Raw genomic sequence first — 25,169 nt, forward strand, 5'->3', positions numbered from 1 at the left:
TGGCGAATGAAACCGTGATAAACTATAGAGTAAAAAGATAAGCCCGATGTGAGAAAACAATGATACTATAAAAGCTCTTACTTGTATCAGTGAAATGGCGATTTGCGCATATTCAAATATTCTGAAAAATTGTAAGGCAATGTCAAATAACCAATTATCTAGAGTTAGCCTGGAATGTGTTGTAGCTGCTCTGTTGCTGTGTGAGTGTGTCTGTGTGCCACTTGACTGGATGCGTGCAGTGATGTGTCCATTCAGGTGGTGTGTACTCCACAATAGGGTAGTACTGCTAACTTGTTTTTGTGTAGGTTTATTGTGACTTGTTTTGTGCATGTGTATTGCATTTCTCTCCTGTTCTGCTGTGCTTTTGACTGTGTCTTGTGTCTGTCCTTCACAGGGTAATTTGCCTGTTGTTCGTTCAACACTGACCCCCAACACCCAGAATCCGACACCAGTGTGGGAGTAGTCAATTGATATCAAGTGATGTGCCACACACCCCTGGACTACAATTCTCAGACACTCTGTGACCGTGTGTCCACCGTAACGTACAAGTGCCTTGCAACTATTTTTGAATAAACATGTTGCTGATGTGTAATGAACCTGTGCTATGCTTTGTTAGGTGCGTTGTCTGTCTTCCCACATCTGACTGACATTTGCTTACCTCACCTGTGGACTTGTTACCACTGACTGTGGATAGGTGTTGTGATTGTGCATACCTATGTGTTTCAGGTCAATATCATTGTGTGTGATGAGTAACATGGCCATGGTGAGTATGTGTTGTGTTGCCATAGTGGTGTGTCTCCCTCACATGTGTCACATCACCTAACGTTGGTCACATTGTTGCAGTATTTGGCATGCACTGTGTTGTGTAGCAGACCGACATCTCCATGACACATGACAATTTGGAATCACAACAGAGGCAAGTATGGTGTACTGGTGATTTTATTTTCGAACATGTGGTGGGTGCTGTATATTGGTTTTGGAATCCAAAGTTCGCATTAGAGTTGGAAGTGCTGGTAGATGAAATGTCCAGAGTAAAGTCCACAGTCATCTGCTACATTAACCCAACATGAACCCTCCATGTCATGTGGGCGAGTTGTGTGCGATTGAACAAGGTGAACGGGTTGCGCACAAAGAACATTGTCCAGAACAGGTTTAGAGGCCCTGGGGGATGTGCTGGGACATCTGCCTCTCACATGCCCTTCTTTGGACGACCCCTCTTCTTCCTGGGTGGGAGATCCTCAGGTGCAGGCCTCTGCGGTGCAGGGGACTCTCCGCCAGAGTCCTCCTCCCTCCCTGTGGCGCTGGCAGATGGTGTTGCAGCAGATGTTGTGGACACACAGGGAGGTGTGGACAGGTTTGTGTTGATCTGGCGAAGGCATTGGAGTATGTCCCGATGCACCGCAGTAAGGGCATCCCACTTGGCCTTCATGCGGGCACGGTGGGCAGCCTGCTCCTGTTGCATGTCCTTGAGGATCCCCACTACCTGGCCAAATCCTCCGGTGCTATCCTGGTACGCATCTATGATGCGTGCCAGTTGGGGGTCATCATGCAGTCCAGACCCCTCTGCAAGGCGTGCCCTCTGCCTCCCACCCCTCCCAGCACCCCTATCCACATGGGCAGGACCAGCGGCGGGACGCACAGGTGACACTGGGACCCCTTGGGTGGTGTTGCTGGTGGTGTTTGCTGTAGCTTCCGGGGGGGGGGGGGGGTCCTGTGTCCCTGTGCTGTGGGTGTTCAGTGGCCTTGGTCTGTCCGTGTTGGCTGGGGTGCCCTGTCGGTTTCCAGATGCTGGAGGCGTGGGTACAGGGGGTGCAGATGTTGATGCTGCTGGTGCTGCATGATGACTCAGACCGGAGGGGCCAGGTTGGTCGTCGTCATCCGAAGAGGACAGAGACAGAGTCAAACCAGAGAGCTCAGTGTCCACCAGAGTCTGGGCCTGGGAATCTTTTTCATTTGGTGCTGGAAGAGACACACAGTGAGTTATGTTTCTACAGGCATCAATGGTTCACAAACATGACATTTTCTACTGTACGAACAGATGCCTGCCTGTACACTGCTTTTTTCCAGCTTGTCACAGACAGAGTTTATTGTTGTTGCCCATTTCCCAGCAGGGTCTTGTGTTCCCCACAACAGAGCCCAGTGTCAGAAATTTTGTCAGTCCCTTCCCACTCCCTGTGAGGCGACCATGGTTCAGTATATGCTTGCTGGGCCATGTGGGTGGGTGTTGATTGTCTGTGACTGCGACTCCCATCATACTCTTGGCTGCACCTCCCTTCCCAGCATGCCCATACTTCCTCCCTCTTGACTCTGCTTTCCTGTGAGGGGGTGTGAAGGCAATGGCAAGATGGCTGACTGTGAATCCTGGTGTTTGTTTGGCTACAAGTCCAAAGAGAGCCCCTGTGCTTCACACAGCAGCACCCAGTACGGGGTATCTTTTGATGATATTTCACAGAGGTGTGGGTCAATGCATTCTACCCGGTGAGTTGTGTGGAGTTTGTGTTGAGGGGGGGGGGGTGTCTCCACATGCTGGTAAGCATGGTCAGAGCTGTCAGTCCTCCTTCCCACCCGGCCAGACATCCCTCCATGAAACGTGCTTCCATTGAAGGGTGTGCAAGTTGTCTTTCAGGATGTCAGTCAGCGGTGTCCTGCTTCTGATCTGCACACATGCCCTACCAGGGCCTTTTGCTCCCCACAGCAGGACCCAGTGTCAGCCATCTTGTCAGTCATTTTCCACTCCCTGTGATGTGGGCATGTTTCAGAGAGGTCTTGATGGGCCAATCAGGAGGGGAGCATTATCTGTGACTACAAACCCCATCATGCTTTTGGATACACTCACTTCACCTGCATCCCCACTATTCCTTCCTGTCAGTCAGCTGCACTGTGAGGTAGTGTGTTTGTGGTGGCAAACTGTCTGGCAGTGTCGATTTAGCTTTGTGCCACTGGCTTGCGCTATTTGTTTGTAGGTTGGTGCATGTCATGACACAGTTCCAAGTCACTATGAGATGGCAGGTATTGTGTTTGTGTGACTGGCATACACATCTTGGGATGATTATCTATTGGTTACTGTAGCTTTGCTTGCGGTGCATGGTTTCACTGTCCCCTTGTCACACAATCTTGGGTATGTTGTTTGTGTACTCACCAGGCTCTGGTATGTCTTTTAGCCCATGAACGCTCTCTGGTGGTAGGATGTCCCGCACCTTCTCCTCCCAGGTCCTGAAGTAGACTGGTTTGGCAGGAGGGCCACCGCTGGTGCACTGACTCAGGGCGTGATCTTTTTCGATGAGTTTCTTGACCCTCCTGCGCACGTCATACCACCTGTTCTGGATATCGTCCTTTGTGTGCCTTGCTGGTGCTTGAGCGTTCACCTTGTCCACAATCCTCACCCACATCTTTATTTTCTGTGATATGGGGATCCTTTGGACCAATGTACCAAACAAATGTGGCTCTACTCTGATGATCTCGTTTACCAGCACTTCTAACTCACTATCTGTGCACTTTGGATTCATCTTAGGGGGCATGGTGGTGGTGAGGGATGTGTGTGTGAGGGTGCAAGTGAGGGTGGGTTGGTGTTGGTTTTGCTGGCTGTATGTGTGTATGCTTTTGGATGAGGTGCTGATGGTGTGTGAGTTGTGTGATGGGTGAGTTGTGAGTGTGTCTGTGGTTGCTGTGTAATGGTGTTTGCTGCTGGCTGTGTCTCCTGTTTGCAAGGGATCATGGTAGTGATTGTAGTCCTTTATATATTTGGAGTTGTGGGTGTGTCTTTGTCCCAGGATTTTTTTATGTGATATTTATTGGCTTTGTCATTGCTTTTTTGGTCCTTTTTTTTTTCTTTGGGTTTTGTAGGCATGAAGGAGACGTTCATCTAACGGAAACGGACGCTGATGTTGGCTCGTGTGGGCTTCTCCGCCTCGTTCACGCTGCCTATCTTCTGTGTTTCATACGCGTCGGTTGCGGAGATCTCTATTACTTGTGGGCCTGGTTTTCAGTGCGTGTCGGTCATGCGGCTTGGTCTCCGTGCGAGTCGGTCTGGGTTTACACTCATTGCATCGTACTGCGCGCATCGGACATCGCAGGTACGGGTTGGTCGGGTTCATTCCGGGTTCGTGTCGGTCGTTGAAAATCGCGTCGGTTTTCCGACCGGTTCACTATTTTCCCTACGGCTCGGTTGTACGGCTTGTATTCCGTACGTGACAGTTGTAATTCACACGCATTGCATCGTACTGCACAGGTCGTACGGCGCTGGTTCGTGACGGTCGGTATCCGGTCCGGGTCCGTGTCGGTCGGTACGATTTGCGACCGGAATCGGAATCGGCCGCTATGTGTGTACGGCAAAATACATACAAAAACATTGTGATGAAAACCTGCTAACTTTTATATTCGCTCCATCGATATAATGACCCTCAAAAATAGTAAAACACTCAGCTGCATTTCAAAAGATTGGTCAGTTAGCTGTAGAAGAAACAATGGCAGTGCCTTATTGAATATTACACCTATATAGTACCATGAAAACAGATCTTACAGCAATATTGGGAAAAACAAAGGTAGGATTTTGCCTATGGAATTTCAAAAATACAAATAAGGATGGATTCTCTGCCAGGAAGGTGATTTAGTTCAATATTAGTAACGACTCACAGCACTAATATACCTCAAGACTGTCTCTCGAAGAGGCAGACCCTAGTGTGAGGTGTACACAATACAATTACTTAATAACTTCCCTCCTGCATCTTTGTAACTCTTAAATGTATTCTGTATAATGCATACCAGTTGATTTCATGTGTCCTTTTCTATTCTTTGTCTGCCGGCCCATATTTCGACATTATTACTGCAGAACTGAAACAATGTAATCCCGGTGTCACTAATAAAATATGCATTTGGATTCAACCATCCCCAAAATACAATGCCAGAGTTAATGCAGCTCGTTTTATAACTATGCTCTGGCTTGTTTGAATTAGGCATTGTGAAAAAACCCTGTGCAAGTGTAGAAGTCAGGTCTTAATATAAATAGCATATGGCTTCTGAAACGTAGGTGTTTGTTTGTGCTTTAAAGAGCTAAGTGTAAATCACCTTCGCAATGAGATCAATATTTCAGTCTATTTAGGTCTCGCCTGCGAACGCAGCGCAAAGCGCTGCTGTCCGCCAGCGAGATCTATTGTTGCTGACTTGCCTCGGAAGTGGGACAGGAGATGGGCACGCGCAGGCTTTTGGCGGATTTGAGCCGGTGTACGCGCACGTGAACACGCACGTGCACACACGCGATGTGCACATCTCCTGTCCCGCTTCCGATAACATGCCAGCCCCATTGGAGGCTCCGTGTGGGCTATTGTTGGCGCAAAGTGTACTTTTGCAATTCTGAGCAACAATAGCCCACACGGAGCCCCCCCAGCCCTTCTTTACTCACCGGGCTGCTCTTCTGGGGGGGCGGGGGCTCCTCCTCGCGGCTGCAGCACTTCTGTTGCGGGGCTTCCCTGCACTCCTGGGTGCCCCGCGCTGCTGTGGTCATCCTCGGCCGCCGCATTCTTCACCCGGGCCCCCTCCTGGGACCCGGGGTTTCTCTTCACTCCGGCCGCCAACGCGGGGCTCTCCCTTCAACATGGGAGCCCCGCGTTAGCACGGCACGCCGGTTTCTGTTTTTGCCGGAGCAGGCCCCGCCCACGTCCCGGGCAAGGGCGCCTGACTTCCGGCTTGAAGACTAGTTTTTTAATTGTATCTGTCTCCCCCTTCTTTTTTTAATTTGTCTCTCCCCCGATCGCTGTTTATTTTTTAATAATTAACTAATGAAGCCCACGCCGAGGCTCGAACCCTGTTCTCCAGCTCCTAAATCAGCAGCGTGTACAGCCTGCCATCCATTTGGGTCAGGTTACAAATGCTTTCACTTTCGGGGCTTCGCTGCGGCGCTTTGTTTGTATAGCGGCCCATTTAATGGTTCTGTGAGTTTGGTGTTTTTTTATTCGAGTGTGCGAAATTGAATAGTTAACGTGTTCTCTTGGTGCTGTGGAGGGTAATTTGAAAGAAGTGGGATGCGCTGTGATATTCGGAGACCATTTGCTTTTTCTTCGTGACGGTTAAGTTTGGCTTCCTAATGTGTTATATATTGGTACTGTGAGTATCGGTGTGCGTGAGGAGGGTGGGGTATTGCTGAGAAGCATCGCTTTCTCAACAATGCGACTTTCATGCGGGTGCGGGCACTAGTGTTCCAATATATGACGACGATGGAGCGCTTACAATGGGGCTAAAGGAACCCTGGGATTAATCTCTCTTTGAATGAGTAGATTTAAAGTTCGAGTGTATACTTTTACGTATTTGTTTATCTTGAAACTTTCTTAGGAAACAAGCCTGCAAAACTGTCATTGGCAGTTTCCTTGTCGGAGTCGTCGTCCTCATTGAAGCAATCACTGCACATGCTCTGCGTGACAAGATGTGCTGGGGAGGATTAGTTTTCATTGTGTTGTCTTTCGTGTATTGATTTACTCATTTTGTCTGCACCCCTCCAGGGGACGACGCGCTCAATGAGGAAACGTAATGACTGGCTGAAACTAAGCAAGGTGTGCCAGAGTTACATCTATCCGTTTAAATAAGACTATTGTTACAAGTGATGTTCCAACGCTCTCTCTCCTCCAGCACACCGAAGGAGTGACTCACATCTGCCGTAACCAAGCTGTGGGATGAACAAAAGCCTGGGAAAAGCAATATTTAGCATGCGCGCTCACAATTGGTAATCGCTGGTTTATTCACATGCAAAGGATGTGATTGCTCCACAGACAGGTGTGAAAGAAAATTACCGCTTGGCACAATGAAACTACACGAATGTAGCGACAATTTCAGATGTTTCCCACCCATCTCTCCCCCGCCTCTTACTTTTCTCACTGATTCCGCCCTTCTACATCCACCCCTTACTGTTCCCTCTCTCTTCTCTGTGTAAGGTTTTATGATTGTTCTTCCGCTCTTACATCTACATGTCCCATTCATGTACTGCCATTCACCTCTCATTTCTTTCTCCAGCTTCCTAACTTATTTTTGCTGGTCTGTCCCTTTTACATCCATCTGTCCTCTTTGACCCCCGCGCCTCTTACATTGTCCCGTTGTTTCTGCCTCTCTTATATCCACATCACAAAAGTCTGATGCCGCAGGCTGGTGGGATACGCGGGCCTTCATGGGGCTGTTGCTGCAGTACCGTGGAATGGAAATCCAGAATGTGCCTGTGAGTGTCCGACCCCCTGCCCTTAGCCTCCATTATCATTATTAACTTCTAGCTCAAAAAAGACTCCCTCCCCAACCAAGGGGTCTACTCCCTCCCCCTACTACCAGCATAAACGATCCCCCTCCTTTGCCTCCATCACGCATCACTTCCACTTCTGATATCAGCCATACATGTTTCTCCTATTTACCAATGAACTAGCTAGCACCTGCTACTCCTCTAGGTGTGACTTGCGAATGTGGAAAAATCTGATTATTTGCAGTATTCCCACTATCGCAAGTGAGCCACCTGCACAAAATTAGGGGTGGGCGGAATTTGCGAAAGTGACTTTCGCAAATTATCGCGAAAATATTAAAAATCTCCGCAAACACGCGGAAATATCGCGAAGATGCAGAAGTTTTTTTCCCGCCCGTTCACGGTATTTTCTGCGTGGTCGCGGCTCGCCAACTTACCCATGCGGTTGCTCGCGGGCGCGGCCATCTTGTTTTCACTCTTCTCGCGGTGCATGATCGCGAGAAGAAAGGCGTGATCGCGCGACCAATGACATTACTGCGGGCGCGAACTGTCGCGAGACAGTGCAAATGGCTACCAACAATCCAACATCTCGTGGAGAACGCGACCGGATCAGGAAAACTTGTCGGCGAACGAGGGGATTCAGGTAAGGCGATAGCGTGCGCGCGAGAATGTATTATTTTAAAGCGCGAGCAAGAAACAAATTATCGCTAAGCTGCGGAATGCGGACATTTTTACATTTTCGCGCTCTCTGCGGAACACGAAAATGTCATATTATCGCATTTTCCGCGTGCGGAACGGAAATTTAGCCCAGGCCTACACAAAATACATAGTTTCTGAAACACTTGCTGGGTTTGTTGCATGTTTTCCTTTTTTATTTTTTTTAGATGCACATTAAAAAAATTATTGCAAATCACACCTAAAATGTGCATGCAAGGGACGCACACATATACCGCAGCAACTCAAATGAACTTGGGAACCTGCATATCCAAGCCATACTTGGTCCCCGTCAGAATTTTTAATGAGCAACACCATTATGCTAACTGACCTGTGAAAGTTAAGTGCATTAACGCATTTAATAACATGAAGCCTACATGAGTCTTCTAAACCTGAACAACAAATACATAACGTACATGGACCACCATGATGCGTCCATAGATTGTTTTTGCATTGCAATAGTAAATGTATAAAGTAACGTGACACCAAAATATATATCAGTAGCTTTGGGAGCAGCTTCACAAGTATCCCCGGCCTCCAGCATGTAACTCTACCTTTCTCTAACTCTCTTTTCAATCTCTATCTCATTCTCTTTCTCTCTCTCGTCACTCTACCTCACACTTATATACGCAGATAACTCTAACTATCTCTATATAGCAACTCGCTCTCCCTTTCTATCATTTCCGCGCTTGCTCTCACATAAGTAAAATACATTTCCATTACAACGCCAATAACTCTAACTCTAAAAAAATGCGAGACATATTGTATTGCAAATGCTTGTTTTCTAAAGAGATGGCAGAATTTTGTTGTCATTCAAACAGTTGACGATGTGAACCAGATTTTTTAAAATAAATTTTATAGTAATTTCCACCTATATTCACTTTCGAAAAGGAAAACAGTTTGACCATTGAAGTCTCTGTACTTAAAGGAGTAGGGTGCGTGGCACGAACTCTGAGTGGAGCTCACAGTCCTAGGCAGGCGGACACAAGGTCAAGCGTGCCTGTTTGCAACACTAGATCATACATGAGACTGCACTGCATCATACATAACCATTTCGGTTAGTATTTACTGCTGCAAAAATATAATGCTTCTGGGAGAAACACCTGGCTGTGTTGAAATATTTCATGACTAGATCCTCAAAATTATTTTTCAAACCTTTCACATTTTAGGCAATGTTTTGCAAAAGGCATTATTTTTTTTATTGTGCTTGTTTTTCAGAAATGTCTAGAGGATCCAGTATACCCTTAGGCCGGCTCGCTTCACCTACTCAGTGAAGTTCGTGTTAGGGTTTCCTCACCACCACTTTAAAATTATACCAGTCTCATGTGACCCCGCCACATCAAATAGTCAATAGGATCACTCAAAAATCTGTTTGACTGTATAATCCGAATAACTCTTTGCAAATAAGACTTACCGGGAAGTAATTTCCATTGAAAAGCTTACTTATCTCTATGGGAAGGTTTAGAGAATTGACAGTAAGTATTATAAAACAAGAAGGTAAAACACTAAGGGCCTGATTATGTTGTCAGTTCGAGTTGCCTTGTCTTTGGACCAACCGACCTCTGGTGGGTGGTCCCGACACCGCAATTACTATGCAGCCAAACATGGTGCGGTCGCACACTCCCATTGCTCCATGGGAGCTTGTGCTGAGGTCGGACACTGACCGCAGCACAATCTCCCATAGAGAAATGGGAGTTTTGTAAATCCCTGCACCCTGTGGCAGGTGCAGGGATTTACAGGGGGGCACCTATGGTGCCCCCAGGCCCACAACCGTAGGCCGCGGAGGCAATTGGGTCGTGCTAGGGGCCCCAAAGTTGCTTTCTGACAGCCATTCCATATCGGAAAGGCCCGCATGGAAAGGCTGTCTGAAACCGATATCATAATCCCAATGGAGGTAACGCCATCTTAAAGGCAATACGTTGCAGTTCCAACTGGCCGACAGGCCCCTTGAGCCCATCGGGAGGCAGTCGGTCAGACCGGCCGGTTTACTCTCTGACCGCCTTCATAGTAATGAGGCGGTCAGACTGTAAACCTCAGATGTCGGTCGGAAAGCTGACCAACATCATAATCAGGCCCTTAATGGTTTAAATGTCCTGCCTTTTACAGTGTTGAACTCCCTGATGTGTCATGGTTTCTATTATGAATAATGACAGACAAGCTTTTATTTTGATTATCACATTTTAATTGATTTAAAAACCCACATAGATCACAAAATACACACATACCTTGAGTTTGTGGACATGCTACAGAATAACAGTAATGATACCTGTGGGGCGCTTGGGTTAAGGTTTGCGCCAGTGTAGCTAGCTTAAACACGACTGATTACCTGAATCTAAATAAAGTGGGTGAAGCAACAGCTTGGCGGAGAGGATACTCCAACATGTTTGTGGCATAGGACTTTGCCTGCCGAACTCTAGATAAGTAAGGGCCTGATTTATGTATTGGCGGTAAGCATAATCTGTCGCAATGCATACAGAGTATCATTACCACCAATATAATGGTCCGTCTGCTGAATATATATGTGGGTGGACCAAAGTTTGGCAATGCTAGAGACTACTCCGTCTCTGCTGTGGTCAAGCTTCTTGTATGGCCATTACTCCGGTTATATGTCCACCGATTTAGATAGGTAGACATATCGCGTTTTTTTTTACTTCCCATCACTGTTAGGCAAACCATGGCGGTAAGGGGCAGTTAAAAACGAAAAATGCCCAACTTGCAAAACCTTTGCTTTTTTTTATTTTCAAAAACAAAAACCCACTTTTGGGCTTTGTTTTTTAAAATAAAAAGAGTTTTGAAAACTTGAAGCTGTTCAGCAGAGCTCCAATACATTCACAATAACCACCTTGACGGTTGTTCCAGTAAAAGTTAGAAATGTCTGAAGGGTTGATAAAATGTTTTCTAAATTTGGCAGACTGGTACTCCATAAGGGCGATGGAGGAATTTACTCTGTCACCCTTGTGGAGTATAATCCGGTCGCCAAGTTATAAATCAGCCCCTAAATGTTTGATTTATAACCTAGTGGTTAGATTGTACTCCGGATCATCATACTGGTGGTAAGGATACTCCATCGCCATTTTGACTGAGTATTCTACCACTGCTATACAAATCAAGCCCTAAGTTCTTAATGTTTTAGTTGTGCGCTTATTGGCATTGGCCCTTGGCAACACAAGTTTCCATGAAGGGACAACCGACTCCATTAATTTGGCCTAATATACAGTGCGATCTACAGAAATATGTTACTGCGAGACTGGTTACATGCATCGTTTGGTATTCAACTCAGTCCATGTGGGAGATCCTGTGACGATTCACAAAGAGGAAGTGGTCTGTGTGGTACCACATTTCAAATACAATGGCATTCTGACAGTGTACTAACTGAGGTAAAAAGCCACAATCAATGGCTGTACTTCAGTCTCTTCTCATATTGGATGTGATGGTGTGGCATGTTTGAAGAATGGTGACTTTTCTGGATCAACCTCTGTCCATTGGCAGATAATACTCAGTTCAATCCAGAAGGTACAAACTCATAAATATTAATAACCTTGCTGGTTGCTTCTACAGTAAGGTTTGGGGCAAGGAAGGGTGGACATGATTTGCCGTGTGCTTACTATTTGCAGGCACACCTTACCAAAACAAGAACCCATTCACACTGCACCATGATTTTCCTATATAAACTGAGACAGGATACATATGTATATAGGTTGTACACAATATTGGAGTGGCAAATGATGTTTACTATTAATGTGGTAAAAACATTGAATAATGCTGCTAATTTGCTAGCTAAAATAACCATATTTAATTTCTTCTTATAAAGAAATAATCAAACGTTTTTCATAGAAGTTTACTCTCCAATGAGCAGAAAGTTAAAGCTAATATACCTCATGGCATTCATAGATATAACATGGCAAAGCCAAACAGAACAACTGGATGCCTGCTGGATATTCCATCTCAGTGAGGACTGCCTATCATTCCATTTGGCCTGAGATGCACAGATTAAGAAGTTGTATGTGCCATGTCAGTCCTGTGATTGAAGACTTGACATCTTAAAGGCCACAACACAGCACTGTCATTGAGTCCCATACTTTGTACAAATTCAATATGTATTTCTAGTTCATGTTAATCCTGAGAATTTCCTTAGCAGATTCCTGCAGCAGTGATATGAATGTCTGTTTTCAGGGGGAATGGTCAGATCCTGCAATTGTTAATTGATCTGTCCTGGGATGCCCAGGGATGCATTCACTTTTTGGATGGTGACAAACATATAAGTGATGAGGTAAGTAGGTATTTAATCATTTCAGAAGAGGAGGCACACCCTCTCATGATATTCCTACATAAGATGCTTAGTTGATGAAACAAAATATTTAAAGGTTGATTCGTGTTCTACTGGTGTGAGAAGTAAAAACAGTTGATGCCCCTCAAACCCAGCGCCATTCTCCAGTTTGGCTGTTGAAGATGTAATCTCGTCCTGTAACTATAGACAGAAATCACAGTTACTTCTTTGTAGATCACAATTGATAAGGCAACATTTTATTTGTTAACAAATAATTAAGTATACAACATGGACATGTTACAACACTTGGTGCAGTTGTAATAATTTTTCAGTGGGTCATGTTTGCAATATACAGTTACCACTAGGTAGAATCTCCTTTTTCTTGCTCTTTCAGCACATTTAGTTTACCACGTTTATTGGGAGGAGCGGAGCACACTGGGAAAAATTCCTACTGATAGTTGTTTGGGAACAAGGCCATTTTACGCCATATCGAAAATTCTGCAGACAACGGTAGACAAAGACTGCCAGTAGCATGCAGAATCAATAAAGTCTACATCCTGCTTCCAGACCCATTTACTGAAGGGTGAGCACACAGGCCACAAGTCCTATTTCAGGGTACTTACGTCTGATTCTTATCAGTTAGACTGCTAAGGCGAGTTGAAAAATAGAGAAAAAGGCACCTAGTGGAAAGGGATGAAACAAATATGCAGTACTGTACTTCATTTCTGGGTCAGTGGTGTATGGAATCAAGTCAAGGACCACATTAAAAATAGGAATGGAAGACAAATACTATTTATGGTACTTGAGAGCCTTGCTAGACTAATAGACACTTAACAATAGTGAAATCCTAAGAAGTTGGATCAATTGTTAATTCTCCTATCAACTGCAAAACAACAGAAGGAAAGTATCTTGTTTGAAGTCACCATAGTGGTTCTTGGTGGGCAAGAGACTATAAGAATGTATCTCACATGGAGGAGGTCTTGTCCAGCCTTTTGTAACTCAGAAGAATGGTTGAGGCTGTAATAACAGTACCACCTACAGCCCCCATCTTGCATCATCACATCAGTTGAGAGGTGGCTGTTAGAACTGGGGGTCTCTAGTTGGCAGAGGTAGGTAGGTACCTTTGACCAAATAGGGACCCTTACTTCTAAGTCAGGAAAAGGGGATTACATTACTAGATAACCCCTACTCACCCCCTTGGTATCTTGGCACGAGCAGACAGGCTTATCTCAGAGGCAGTGTGTTAAGCATTTGTGAACACATACAGTAATACAGTGAAAACACTACAGATGGACACCACACAGGTTGTATTATAAAAATAGGTATTCTTTATATAGACTTATCACAAGACCATAAACAACAAAAATCCACAATACTGTACTTAATAAGAATTCTTCAAGATGGTAAAATTAGTTTAAAAATAGGTTATTCACTTAAAATTAGTCTTTAGCAATAGATAACCCCAACGGGATTTATCACAACGTCAAGGTCAAAGAGATTCCAAAGTACGGCGCCGACCGCGAGGTGCGCGGCGTCGGGCCCAGAGTCAAAATAGACCCACCAAGAACAGTACCTTGGAAAAGCGAAAACAAAGACAGGTCACGGCATCGGGGAGATGCGGCGTCATTGGAGCGTTGCAGCGTCGGTTCCTTGCTCCGGGGGAGATGATGCGTCGGGACCTGGATGCTTGTGCAGGCAGGAGAGGCGCCGGTTCCTGACCGGAGAGGAGGTGACGTCACGATGACGCCGAAACCACGGTTCCGTACGATGTCACGTTGTCTGTGGTAAATAATTTAATTACCGGGACTTAATTTGATACAGAAACATAATAAAATAGCTCAGTAAATAAGAGGCAGAATCCGTGGTATTAGAGGTTCGGAATGGGCTTTATTCCAATGGTAGATTCGAATCGGTTGCTCCAAGTTCCATCACCACGAAGGTTCAGGAAGTGAAGTACATACGTTATTGACAATCAATCACTTTTATACAATAGGCATTACAATGAAGCAAATACAAGAGGCGTAACAATTGATAGTGTGGATAATATATTCATGCGTAGCAAAAAGTAGGCGTAACTGGGAGTGACTAGGGAACGTCATCAGGTGTGACGTCATAATAGGGTGGTTCCATGAAAGAATTTCGCAATGTCAGCAGAAATACTTGGCAGAAATGCGCGCGCAGCCGCATGACGTGTGATTGACGTGCAACTAGGGGGTGAAGGGGACTTGACATTTAGCTCTACATGTGGCGACAGAAGTCTGGAGGGTCAAGTCAACCTAATCCCAAATCATATCTAACATCCTATGTTTAAAGAACTATGTTATCCAAAAGAGAGGTCTTCTTAGAGTAGAATCTTATTCTATACTGACTATACTGACTGTTAGTGCGTGTACAAGCGTCTAAGTGTCTACACTAGATGCGTGGGTAGAAATCTTCCATAGTAATAGGGCTATGAATTACTTGCATAAAGACAGAGAAGCCGGGCCTTTGCTCGGTTGCTGGAAGAATGTTTACTTAAACTACTAGACAGGAATGCATCGGGCAGGGAACGGAGCAGATAATTTCGAAGGTGAAATACAGTTTTTGGCAGGCAACAGGCTGATGTCAGGCTTCGTGAGCCGCGCAGAGAATGAGACAAAGTTCATGGTCACAGGTGCAGGCTCAGACTCGAGCTTTCAGAGGCAGAAGGCAAGAAGAGTTTGATGACAGAATCAGGGCCTACTTGCCTGGACTGTAAAATGGCATAAGTGAACCATATAAAGCCGGTGGCCTTTCATACTTAGGAATGGAATATCCGGCCTATTCATGGCGGATCTGAAAGAGGACATGTTGACGGTGGACGCACATGTGTTTGCGTCTTCATAACTGGAACTGGAGGGAACATACATGTACTTATGATTCATACATGAAACCGTTGGGGTCCAAGATAGGGGACATAACTGATCAGAAAAATCCATATTTCCACATTCCCTCCTTGTCCCCTACTTGCCCGTTAAGAGATATCAATCTTCATCAATCCGTTGATCTGTTCATATAGCATCATTTGTTCTTCTTTCTTCTTCCGTGATGAATGAAATCTTGGTGGTGGAATACACGATGTGGCACACAGACCACAGATCGCTGGTCCACACTGTAGACATAGACAGCAACTGAATAGTATGAGAAGGCCAATACCTAGGAAGGATAGGACCTTCCATCCAAAGGTAGATAATACACTCCAAAACCAACCGGACCAAGTCTAGGTGCCTGGATTCTGGTGTATCTGGCTTACAATCTTATGAAGGCGAGTTAAGGCTTTATATACAGATGGCGAATTTTCTGGTATGAAAATGCAACAGCTTGATCCGATGACCCTACAAGCTCCGCCCCTATCGGCCAGGATGACGTCAAGGACAAGACGATTTTGAAGCACAACAATCCGCATAGCAGACTGCTCTTCTGTTAAATTGCCTAAGGCGGAAATAGTTTCGTTCACTACTGCTTCAAGGGTTCTAGTTAATCTACGTATCAGCTTACTATTAGTAACGGTACCTATATAGGGAAAGAGACCTTTATTGAAATCTGTGTATTTTTCCCATGCTGTTTCAGTGTAATCAACTATTGGGAGATCTCTCCTTACTCTATTATATACTAAATGAGTATTTCTGTGATAATCAGGAGGAGCTAGGAAAACAGGTGGCAAAAGGAATCCAATGTAGCAAGTACCATCCCAATCTAGAGGCAAACGTACATATGCCGTCTGACCACATATGAAATAGGAATGGCGGGAAGCTCTAAATGTAGACTTGCCTTGATCACTAAATTCTACTACAGTGGTGCATCTACTATGGCCCATATGTATGGAACCATTCTTTCTTACACATAATTCACCTTTTACTGGAAATATTGACATAGCGGGCAAAATTGGAGTAGCTTCGGATTCGACATTTAGGATCATAAGATTAAGCGTAAAATTACCTAATCCATACACTTCATTTTCTAGATCAGTTCCTGTTCTCTGGGGAAGTCCCTCCTTGTTAGGGTAGCAGACTTTAAGCAAAACTAAGTTCAAATTTCCCCATACCCAGTTATCTTGATAAACTGCAGAATTCGAATCTAGGGAATTGATTAAGCTAAACCATGCTCCACAGGAGCCGTTGTGTGTGAACGGGTATGGAAAGAGAGGTAGAATTCCTTTATAATTCTGATAGGGAGGGAGTCGGTCACATATCCAACAATTTGTAGCATTGCTAACCTGATGGGAATGATGTAACATACTAATAAATGTGTTATTGCGCAGCGCAAATCTATAAGACAACTCAAGCGGAGGTAATTCACTAAAAGAATGTTCAGCAGTAACATTGTAAACATGTCTAGAAATAGGATAATATATGTGCAACAATATACTTGCAGTAATTATTAAAAGACTTAAGGAAAACAAAATTAATAACGTCACTGTGCAATGACTACGCAGTGATTTACAGTACGCCTGTCGTTTCAACATTTTTCGGGTGCATTCTCTATTCAGGTCTAAGGGATACATGTCAGAGACAATTCAACCGCTTCACCTTGGAGAGGACTTAAACAATCAAATTGCTTGACTGATTAGACCTGAGTTTTAGTTTATAAAGTTCGGAATTACTCTTTTCAACAAAAGGAAGTTTTGAGTCAATGGGTGAAGACACACGAGGTGTGGTATTCACGTCCGATGGTAGTCCATGGAATTTCTTGATATGACTTGAATGAATCCAGCCTTTCCTGCCCTCGATCTTCACGGCTGTCCTTGTGGTGAGCAAGACCAGCTGCGGCGACTTCCACCTTGGATCCAGCTGAGTCTTTCGATCAAAGTTCCTCACTAGGACCAGGTCGCCTGGAATTACGTCATGGGGTTTCACCTCAGTGTTGTCAGGAAAAGCTGCAGCTACCTGTGAACGACAAGATTGTAGTGCAGACATCAAGGAAGCCAGGTAATCTGTCAGCATATTACAGTCAATATCAGTTATTTTGCGTGGTATAGGCGTCCCCCACATATTTGGTGGTCTGCCGAAGATCACCTCATACGGGGATAGCCCTGTTCGAGAGTGTGCTACCATTCTCATGTAAAAGAGTGCAACTGGTAATGCTACTACCCAGTCGACACCTTTCTCTCTGCATATTTTGGACAATCTAATTTTCAGAGTTTGATTATGTCTTTCTACGAGACCTGCTGCCTCGGGGTGTCGGACACAGTGGAATTTCCACTGATAGCCTAACAAAAGTGAAACGTGTTTCATTAGTTCGGATGAGAACGGCTGGCCGTTATCTGAGTGAACAACACGTGGTAAACCGTATCGTGGGAAGAATTCTCGAACCAACTGTTTGGCAGTAGTCGGGGCAGTGTAATCTGAAACCGGGTATGCCTCCGTCCAACGGGAAAGGGCACAGACAACTACGAGAACATATTTGAATCCTCGACATCGTTCCATCTGGATATAATCCATCTGGAGGACTTCAAAAGGGTGATCAGGAGGCTGAAATCCACCCTGTTCTACGGGAACACCTTTTCCTGGGTTGAACTGGCAACAGATCATACAGGTACGAACTTTTTGTTTAGCTGCTGCTCGTAAATGTTTATTGAACCAAATGTGTTGAATGCTATCTAGCATAGCTTTTTCTCCTAGATGTGCTGGACTATGTACAGTGTTAATAACGACTTGGACCATTGAATCAGGAAGGAACCACACAGACTTTTCCTTCATCATCCATCCTTGATCCGTTTGGATCCCTCCTAATTCAGTCCATTTCTTTATTTCGTCTGGTGTAGCATGTGTCTGTATATCAATTACGTCAAGAGTAGGATCTTTAATCGTCATACAATGTGTTGGCGTCGGGACTATTGTCTTTGTCATGTCGGATGTTTGAGTTTGAGCAGTCTGTTTAGCTGTTCTGTCAGCTAGATCATTGCCTTGAGAAATGATATCAGTAACTTTCGTATGAGCTTTACATTTCATAATTGATATTGCAGTGGGTAGATGTATTGCATCTAATAAGGCATGAATGAGGGGTCCGTGCTGAATGTGGGCACCGTGAGAAGTTAAATAACCTTTCTCTCGCCACAGCACGCCGAAGTCATGTACAACTCCGAATGCATAACGTGAATCAGTGTATATGTTGACTTTTTTATTTGTGGCTTGAATACAGGCTTGTGTCAGAGCGACGAGCTCTGCGGTTTGAGCTGACAAGGTATTTATGCAATTTGTTTCAATGATTTCAGTATCTGTTGTGACTGCGTAAGCGGCCACTAGTTCGCCTGTACCTGTTCTCATACATGAACCATCTACATACAACGTCAGGTCTGGGTCTGACAATGGGACATCGGTTAAGTCTTGTCTGGGTTTCGTCGTGATTGTAATAACTTCAATACAGTCATGGGCTAGTGGGTCTGTTCCGATTACAGGTAAAAGTGTGGCAGGATTCAATGTGTTACAACGTCTGATTTCTATATGTGGCTGAAACAATGTTAGTTCATACCCTGTAAGTCGTGCTATAGTCAAGTGTTGTGTTTGCGTTCGATTCACGAGAACCTCTACTGCATGTGGTACTTGAACTGTCAATGGATGTCCTAACACTATGGCATCGCTTTGTCTGATTGCTAAAGCTGTCGCTGCCACTGATTTCAGGCACGCAGGCAAAGCCTGAGCTACTGGATCTAATGTACTAGAAAAATAAGCACATGGTTTGTGTGCTCCTGCTTGTTCCTGAGTGAGTACTGACAGGGCAGTACCTTCGCGCTCTGTAACAAAGAGTGTAAACTGTTTACTGTAACATGGTGTTGCTAAAACAGGTGCTTGACATAAGGCTGTCTTTAAGCTTTCAAAAGCTTGTGTATGTTCCTGAGTCCAAGGGAGGACAGTCGATGGGGCTGCCTCCTGCGTTGTCAACTGAATGAGTGGTTTTGCTAGAAATGCATACTGAGGGATCCACTGCCTACAATATGAAGTGAGGCCTATGAAAGCCCGCACCTCCTTTTGTGTCTTGGGTATTGGCATGTTAGCTATTAACTGAATGCGGTCGGGTGTAAGCTGCCTTCCCTCCTTGGACAGCGAGTGTCCAAGATAAACAACTCGCTGGACACAGAATTGCAGCTTAGAAGGGGACACCTTGTGCCCCTTTTCGGCTAGAAATTGTAAAACTGTCAGTGATGCTTTCTCACATTCTGGTTCGCTTCTCGCGGTGATCAGCAGATCATCGACATATTGAAGCAAGGCGGTGTTAACTGGCATGTGGATACTGTCGAGTTCTCGTTTCAGTGCTTGGCTATAGATGCTGGGGCTTTCTGTAAATCCTTGAGGTGCGCGGGAGAATTTAAAGCTACGTCCATTTAAACTAAATCCGAACAAGTATTGGCTTTCCGAATCTATTGGGACGCTGAAAAAGGCATTCTTGAGATCAATTACAGTAAAGAATGTTGCTTCGGAATCAATAGCTGTCAGTAATGATGAGATATCTGGGACCACAGGGAATTGTGGCACAATGCATTTGTTTAATTCGCGCAGATCAATAACCAATCGGTATACTGGCGGGGCCTTCGGATCTGTTCGTTTAAGAATCGGAATTATCGGTGAATTACATACATTGGAGTCTGTTTCCACAACTACTCCTTGGGCAATGAGCTCGTCAATGATTTGCAGTAAAGCCACTACAGCATCTGGTGGTAACTTGTATTGTCGCATTCGTGGTAGTACTACTCCTGCCTTTAGTGTAACTCGATATGGTGTAATATTCATGCAACCAACATCAGTAGGGCCTTGTGCCCATAGATGTGTAGGTAAAGTCTGCAATCGGGGATCCATGTCTCTAGACACATAATGACCTTTAAAATCACGTAAAAACAATCTTACTCCTTCCGGAGAACAACATATTATAGCTCCTAGAGCTTTCAGTGTTTTTATACCTAACAAGTTTTCTGGACATGATTTAGTAAGCAATAAATCTGTAGTTCGGGTCAAAGGTCCTATCGTAAGTGGAAGAGGCTGTGATACTTCATTAACAATAGGTTTTCCTGAAAAACCAAGGGAAATATTCTGTGAGCCTGAGAGGGGTGCCCCTGGAACTTCACTACGTTTTATTGTTGTTCGACTTGCCCCGGTATCGAGTAAAAATTTTCTATCTTGGCCTAATAATTCACTATGTACATAAGGTCCTTCTTGGTCTACAGGGACCTCAATAAGGGGTAAGTCAACTTCCCTCTCTAGGCTGGTTCATGCGTATCGTTGATAATCAGGATAGTCGTACTGTGCGGTCTGGTACAGTTGTCGTGTCGTGGTTTGGGTGGCAGCAACAGGCAGCGCTGGTGCAGCTGGCACAAACTGTATAGACTGTGGTGGAACTGGCATGGACTGTGCATGCTGCGGGGCTCCTTGTTCATTCTGATCCTGTCTAGGTGGCCGTGGTCTTTCTTTTGTATTACCTATGGCGATATTATGTTTCAAACCTGGACAATCGTGTACGTAATGACCTGGCTTTTTACAATAGTTGCATGTCCCTTTTACAGGTCCTGTTGAATCACCGGAGTGTGTCGTACCCTTTTTATGTCCTTCAGCTGGAACTGTCTGGGAGACTAGCATTTTCATTTTCGTGTCTTTCATGCGTCTTTGTTCATGTTCTTGTTCCTCTCTAATTCTATTGTGATGGTACTGTAACATTTGTAACATTTGTGATGGAGTGTTACCTTGCCAGGTACTCTCGAATTTTAATACTCTATTCTTCACTTGAGGCAAGGAATTTTCAACTAATTTTGTCACAAACAGATGTGGGTATGATTCGCTACTTGCTTTTATGCCACTATTTATACCAAAACATTTTTCAAATCGGGCATAGAAATCACTAGTGTCTTCATCTTGCTTCTGTTTACAGGCTGAAATTGTACCCCAATCTTCCTTTTTCGTAGTTAATAAACGTGGTAGTACCTGCACTAGTAAACCTGGTAGTGCTTTAGTTTTATCCCCAAGCCCTGCTCCTGCAGTTCGGGCCTTTTCTTCTGCTTCTAATGCTGACCATTCTATCTTTTGGTCTCCCACCTCCCACTCTTTTTCCTTGAGTTTTTCATAAATGCCAGCAGGCATTAATACCTTTAATATTGTCATAATGTCGGGATAGGTATACTCTCCCATGAGTAACATGTCTTTAATTTCTCGGTGGAAACCCGCTGGGTCTTTGTCATGACTGGGTACCACTTTCTTCATTTGTAACAATTCTATTTTCGATATGGGCGTATATACAAATACACGTTTGAACTCATTGTCCTCGCCTTTTATTGGGTGTACTTCTCGTAAGGGATTCTGTCGGTCCATGTAATACGTGGTTCTTTCCTTAATGGGCAGTGAGACATGTTCTGGGCATACAAAGAGAATTTACTGCTTTCTTGATTCTAGTATTTCTTTAATTAACTTAGTACCTGAACCTCTCCATCTATTCTTGAGTAATTCAGTCAGTATTTCAGGTAAAGGACCAGGATCTGAATGCTGACTCTGATATAGTATAAGGAGTTGTTGAATCATATAAATCCCAGCTAAACGCTGTTCATCTGGGGTGAGATTCATAAATGTGTGTGCTACTGTATCATCACCATACATTCCGGGACTGTCAACCCATTGAACGGCTGACCTGGCTAATTCTTGTTCATCCATAGAATCGAGAAAATGATAACCCCTTCGTTCTCGGAGTAATTTGTCAGCGGCTTGGAACGAATGCTCGGGGGACCTTATATTTATTATAGGTGTTTGGAAATTCCTGTTATTATCTGGACATATCGGACGTATCGGGTCAATAAAACATCTAGTACTATTACAAGATCTTCCTCTACCTACATATGCTATCGTTTCTGACTGTCCTGTGGGCAGTCCTGATCCTTCCTCCTCGCTTTGTTCGAACTGGTCTACCGCTAATCTCTCTTCGTGTAGGCGTTCTATTTCTTTACGGATCTTTCGGCACATGGCTATTATACAATTTTGCTTATCATGTCTCCCTTCTGATATATTCTGGCTCCATCTGGTAAGAATTTGCATTGCTTCCGGGTCTACCCCCGGTCGGTCTTGATTTCTGATCACACAATTTATAAGGAAACGTAACAGTTCCCCCTGTATCTCCACTTTCTGGTATTCCATAGCTCTGTTAATACATTCAGAATCTCGCCCTGTTTGGACAAAATGATATATATTATCTAGATGCGCAGTCATTCCTGGTAACTTCCCTAGATACACCGCGGCTCGTCTGATACGTAATGATGCCATGATCATTTCGTCCTCTTTGCCGGGCACAGGGTCATATCTACAATCTACAAGAAGTTCCTTAAGCGTACGGGCATTTATGAGTTTGGGGGTACGTGAATGTGCAGATTCTTGAAAGGTAAGTTTATTTATTCTGGGTGGCGTAGAAAAAATGTTGGTAGCACCTCCCGTAGCCCCGTCTGGGGTATCGGGCGTGAAAGGATTCGTTGAACGCGACACAGCAACTATAGGTGTGGACACAGCTATAGAAGTAGCTGTAGGAACAGATGTAGAACCAGATGTGCTTGCCGGAACTTGTGTCGGAATTTGTTGCTGTAGAGATACAGATACTGGATCTTGACGTTGAACCTCCCTGGCAGGCGGTCTATGTGGGGCGGGATTAGCATACTCGGGAGCTGCGTCATCTAAATATGAGGAAAGAAAAACATCTTCTGCGGTTCTAGGATGTCCCTTAGGATGTACTTTTATTGGAAATAATGGGGGTGGCAAGTCTTTTGGTATTTCCGGAGTAGCCTTAGGTAATCCCTCGGCCAGGAGGGGATACATACCATTCATAAGGGCATTTCTTTGTCTGTCTATTTGTTCTGACTTCACTCGTGTACCTTCTTCAATTAATAGATTTTCTCGGACTTTATTTGAATTCCCTCTATTTTTCTCTTCCTGTCGGAGTGCTTTTTCTGTACGTCTATGAGATTTTTTACGCCATAACTCAACGGCGTCTTTCTGTGACTGTCTGACTTTCCTTTTCCATAACTCTTCCTCTACTTTCATGATGCACTCTGCATCCCAGGTCCCAGCTGCGGGCCACTTCTGACTTTCTGGTAATTCCTTGGTGTAGTCTACCCATAAATCAAGAAATAATATAGCGTCTAAGCCATGTTTATGATACATGAAGTACCCTGGAGTATCCCTAGGAGGAATAGGAACGGCTTCTTCGAGTACCCCTTTTCTAGTTGTGATCTGTCTTAATTTCGAAAAGAGCGGCATATTGAGAACTGGTCTGATACTTGATCTTGAACAAACTTAATACAAATATACACAATAATGAACAGTCATTCATACCACAATATGCAGAACGTATTTAAAACATTTAACATTTAACATTTAACCGAGCAACAATGATGATGACGATCTAAGGAAAACTTAATCACTAAACATAATACTCGACATTATCTGAGTTATTCTGAATTTATATACTTGATATACTAGATATACTGCTAAACAGTACAGATATACTGCTGAAACAGTGCAGACCGGATTTGTGTACCCAAACCCGTCTTGACCGGCACAACCTATGTGCACGTCAGAACGCCTCCCCAGTAATGGTACTCACCGGGTAGCTCGGAAACGGAAGGCCTCGGAAACTGAACTGAACTTGAACCGGACTGGACTCGACTCGGGACTTCGGAAACTGGACTCGACTCGGGACTTCGGAAACTGGTGGGCCTCTGTATACCTCGGATCTTGCTCTCTCAGCTAGGCTCTGGTCGGGATACTTCGCACTTCTCACCGCCTCGTCTGGGTGTTGATCGCAGCCTCAGTCGCCCCCGCTTGACCGGAGGGAGATACAGGAAATCCTGCTGGTACGCGTTGTTGTCCGTCCAGCTGTGGCAGGAGACCGGGCCTGCAACTCACCGCCGGCGCGTGAGATGAGAAAGTGTCCCTGTTCGGGCGCCATTCATGTGGTAAATAATTTAATTACCGGGACTTAATTTGATACAGAAACATAATAAAATAGCTCAGTAAATAAGAGGCAGAATCCGTGGTATTAGAGGTTCGGAATGGGCTTTATTCCAATGGTAGATTCGAATCGGTTGCTCCAAGTTCCATCACCACGAAGGTTCAGGAAGTGAAGTACATACGTTATTGACAATCAATCACTTTTATACAATAGGCATTACAATGAAGCAAATACAAGAGGCGTAACAATTGATAGTGTGGATAATATATTCATGCGCAGCAAAAAGTAGGCGTAACTGGGAGTGACTAGGGAACGTCATCAGGTGTGACGTCATAATAGGGTGGTTCCATGAAAGAATTTCGCAATGTCAGCAGAAATACTTGGCAGAAATGCGCGCGCAGCCGCATGACGTGTGATTGACGTGCAACTAGGGGGTGAAGGGGACTTGACATTTAGCTCTACATGTGGCGACAGAAGTCTGGAGGGTCAAGTCAACCTAATCCCAAATCATATCTAACATCCTATGTTTAAAGAACTATGTTATCCAAAAGAGAGGTCTTCTTAGAGTAGAATCTTATTCTATACTGACTATACTGACTGTTAGTGCGTGTACAAGCGTCTAAGTGTCTACACTAGATGCGTGGGTAGAAATCTTCCATAGTAATAGGGCTATGAATTACTTGCATAAAGACAGAGAAGCCGGGCCTTTGCTCGGTTGCTGGAAGAATGTTTACTTAAACTACTAGACAGGAATGCATCGGGCAGGGAACGGAGCAGATAATTTCGAAGGTGAAATACAGTTTTTGGCAGGCAACAGGCTGATGTCAGGCTTCGTGAGCCGCGCAGAGAATGAGACAAAGTTCATGGTCACAGGTGCAGGCTCAGACTCGAGCTTTCAGAGGCAGAAGGCAAGAAGAGTTTGATGACAGAATCAGGGCCTACTTGCCTGGACTGTAAAATGGCATAAGTGAACCATATAAAGCCGGTGGCCTTTCATACTTAGGAATGGAATATCCGGCCTATTCATGGCGGATCTGAAAGAGGACATGT

General features: G+C 44.6%; 1 protein-coding gene across 2 annotated transcripts in view; it reads right to left on the minus strand.

Annotated features, from left to right (window-relative positions):
* Nucleotides 1-10,092: 10,092 nt before the first annotated feature.
* The window catches only part of CDHR4 (cadherin related family member 4), a 392,851-nt gene continuing 377,774 nt past the window's right edge, over nucleotides 10,093-25,169 (minus strand). The window contains exon 20 of one of the 2 annotated variants that reach the window (XM_085625056.1): nucleotides 10,093-12,392. In XM_085625056.1, coding sequence (XP_085481182.1) covers nucleotides 12,337-12,392 — 56 coding nt within the window. In that variant the 3' untranslated portion in view covers nucleotides 10,093-12,336. The remainder of the gene's footprint in view (nucleotides 12,393-25,169) is intronic. The other variant, XM_085625057.1, reaches the window with a different exon arrangement.

This window comes from Triturus cristatus, chromosome 9 (genome assembly GCF_964204655.1).
Source record: "Triturus cristatus chromosome 9, aTriCri1.1, whole genome shotgun sequence".
In the NCBI taxonomy this organism is placed as follows: Eukaryota; Metazoa; Chordata; class Amphibia; order Caudata; family Salamandridae; genus Triturus; species Triturus cristatus.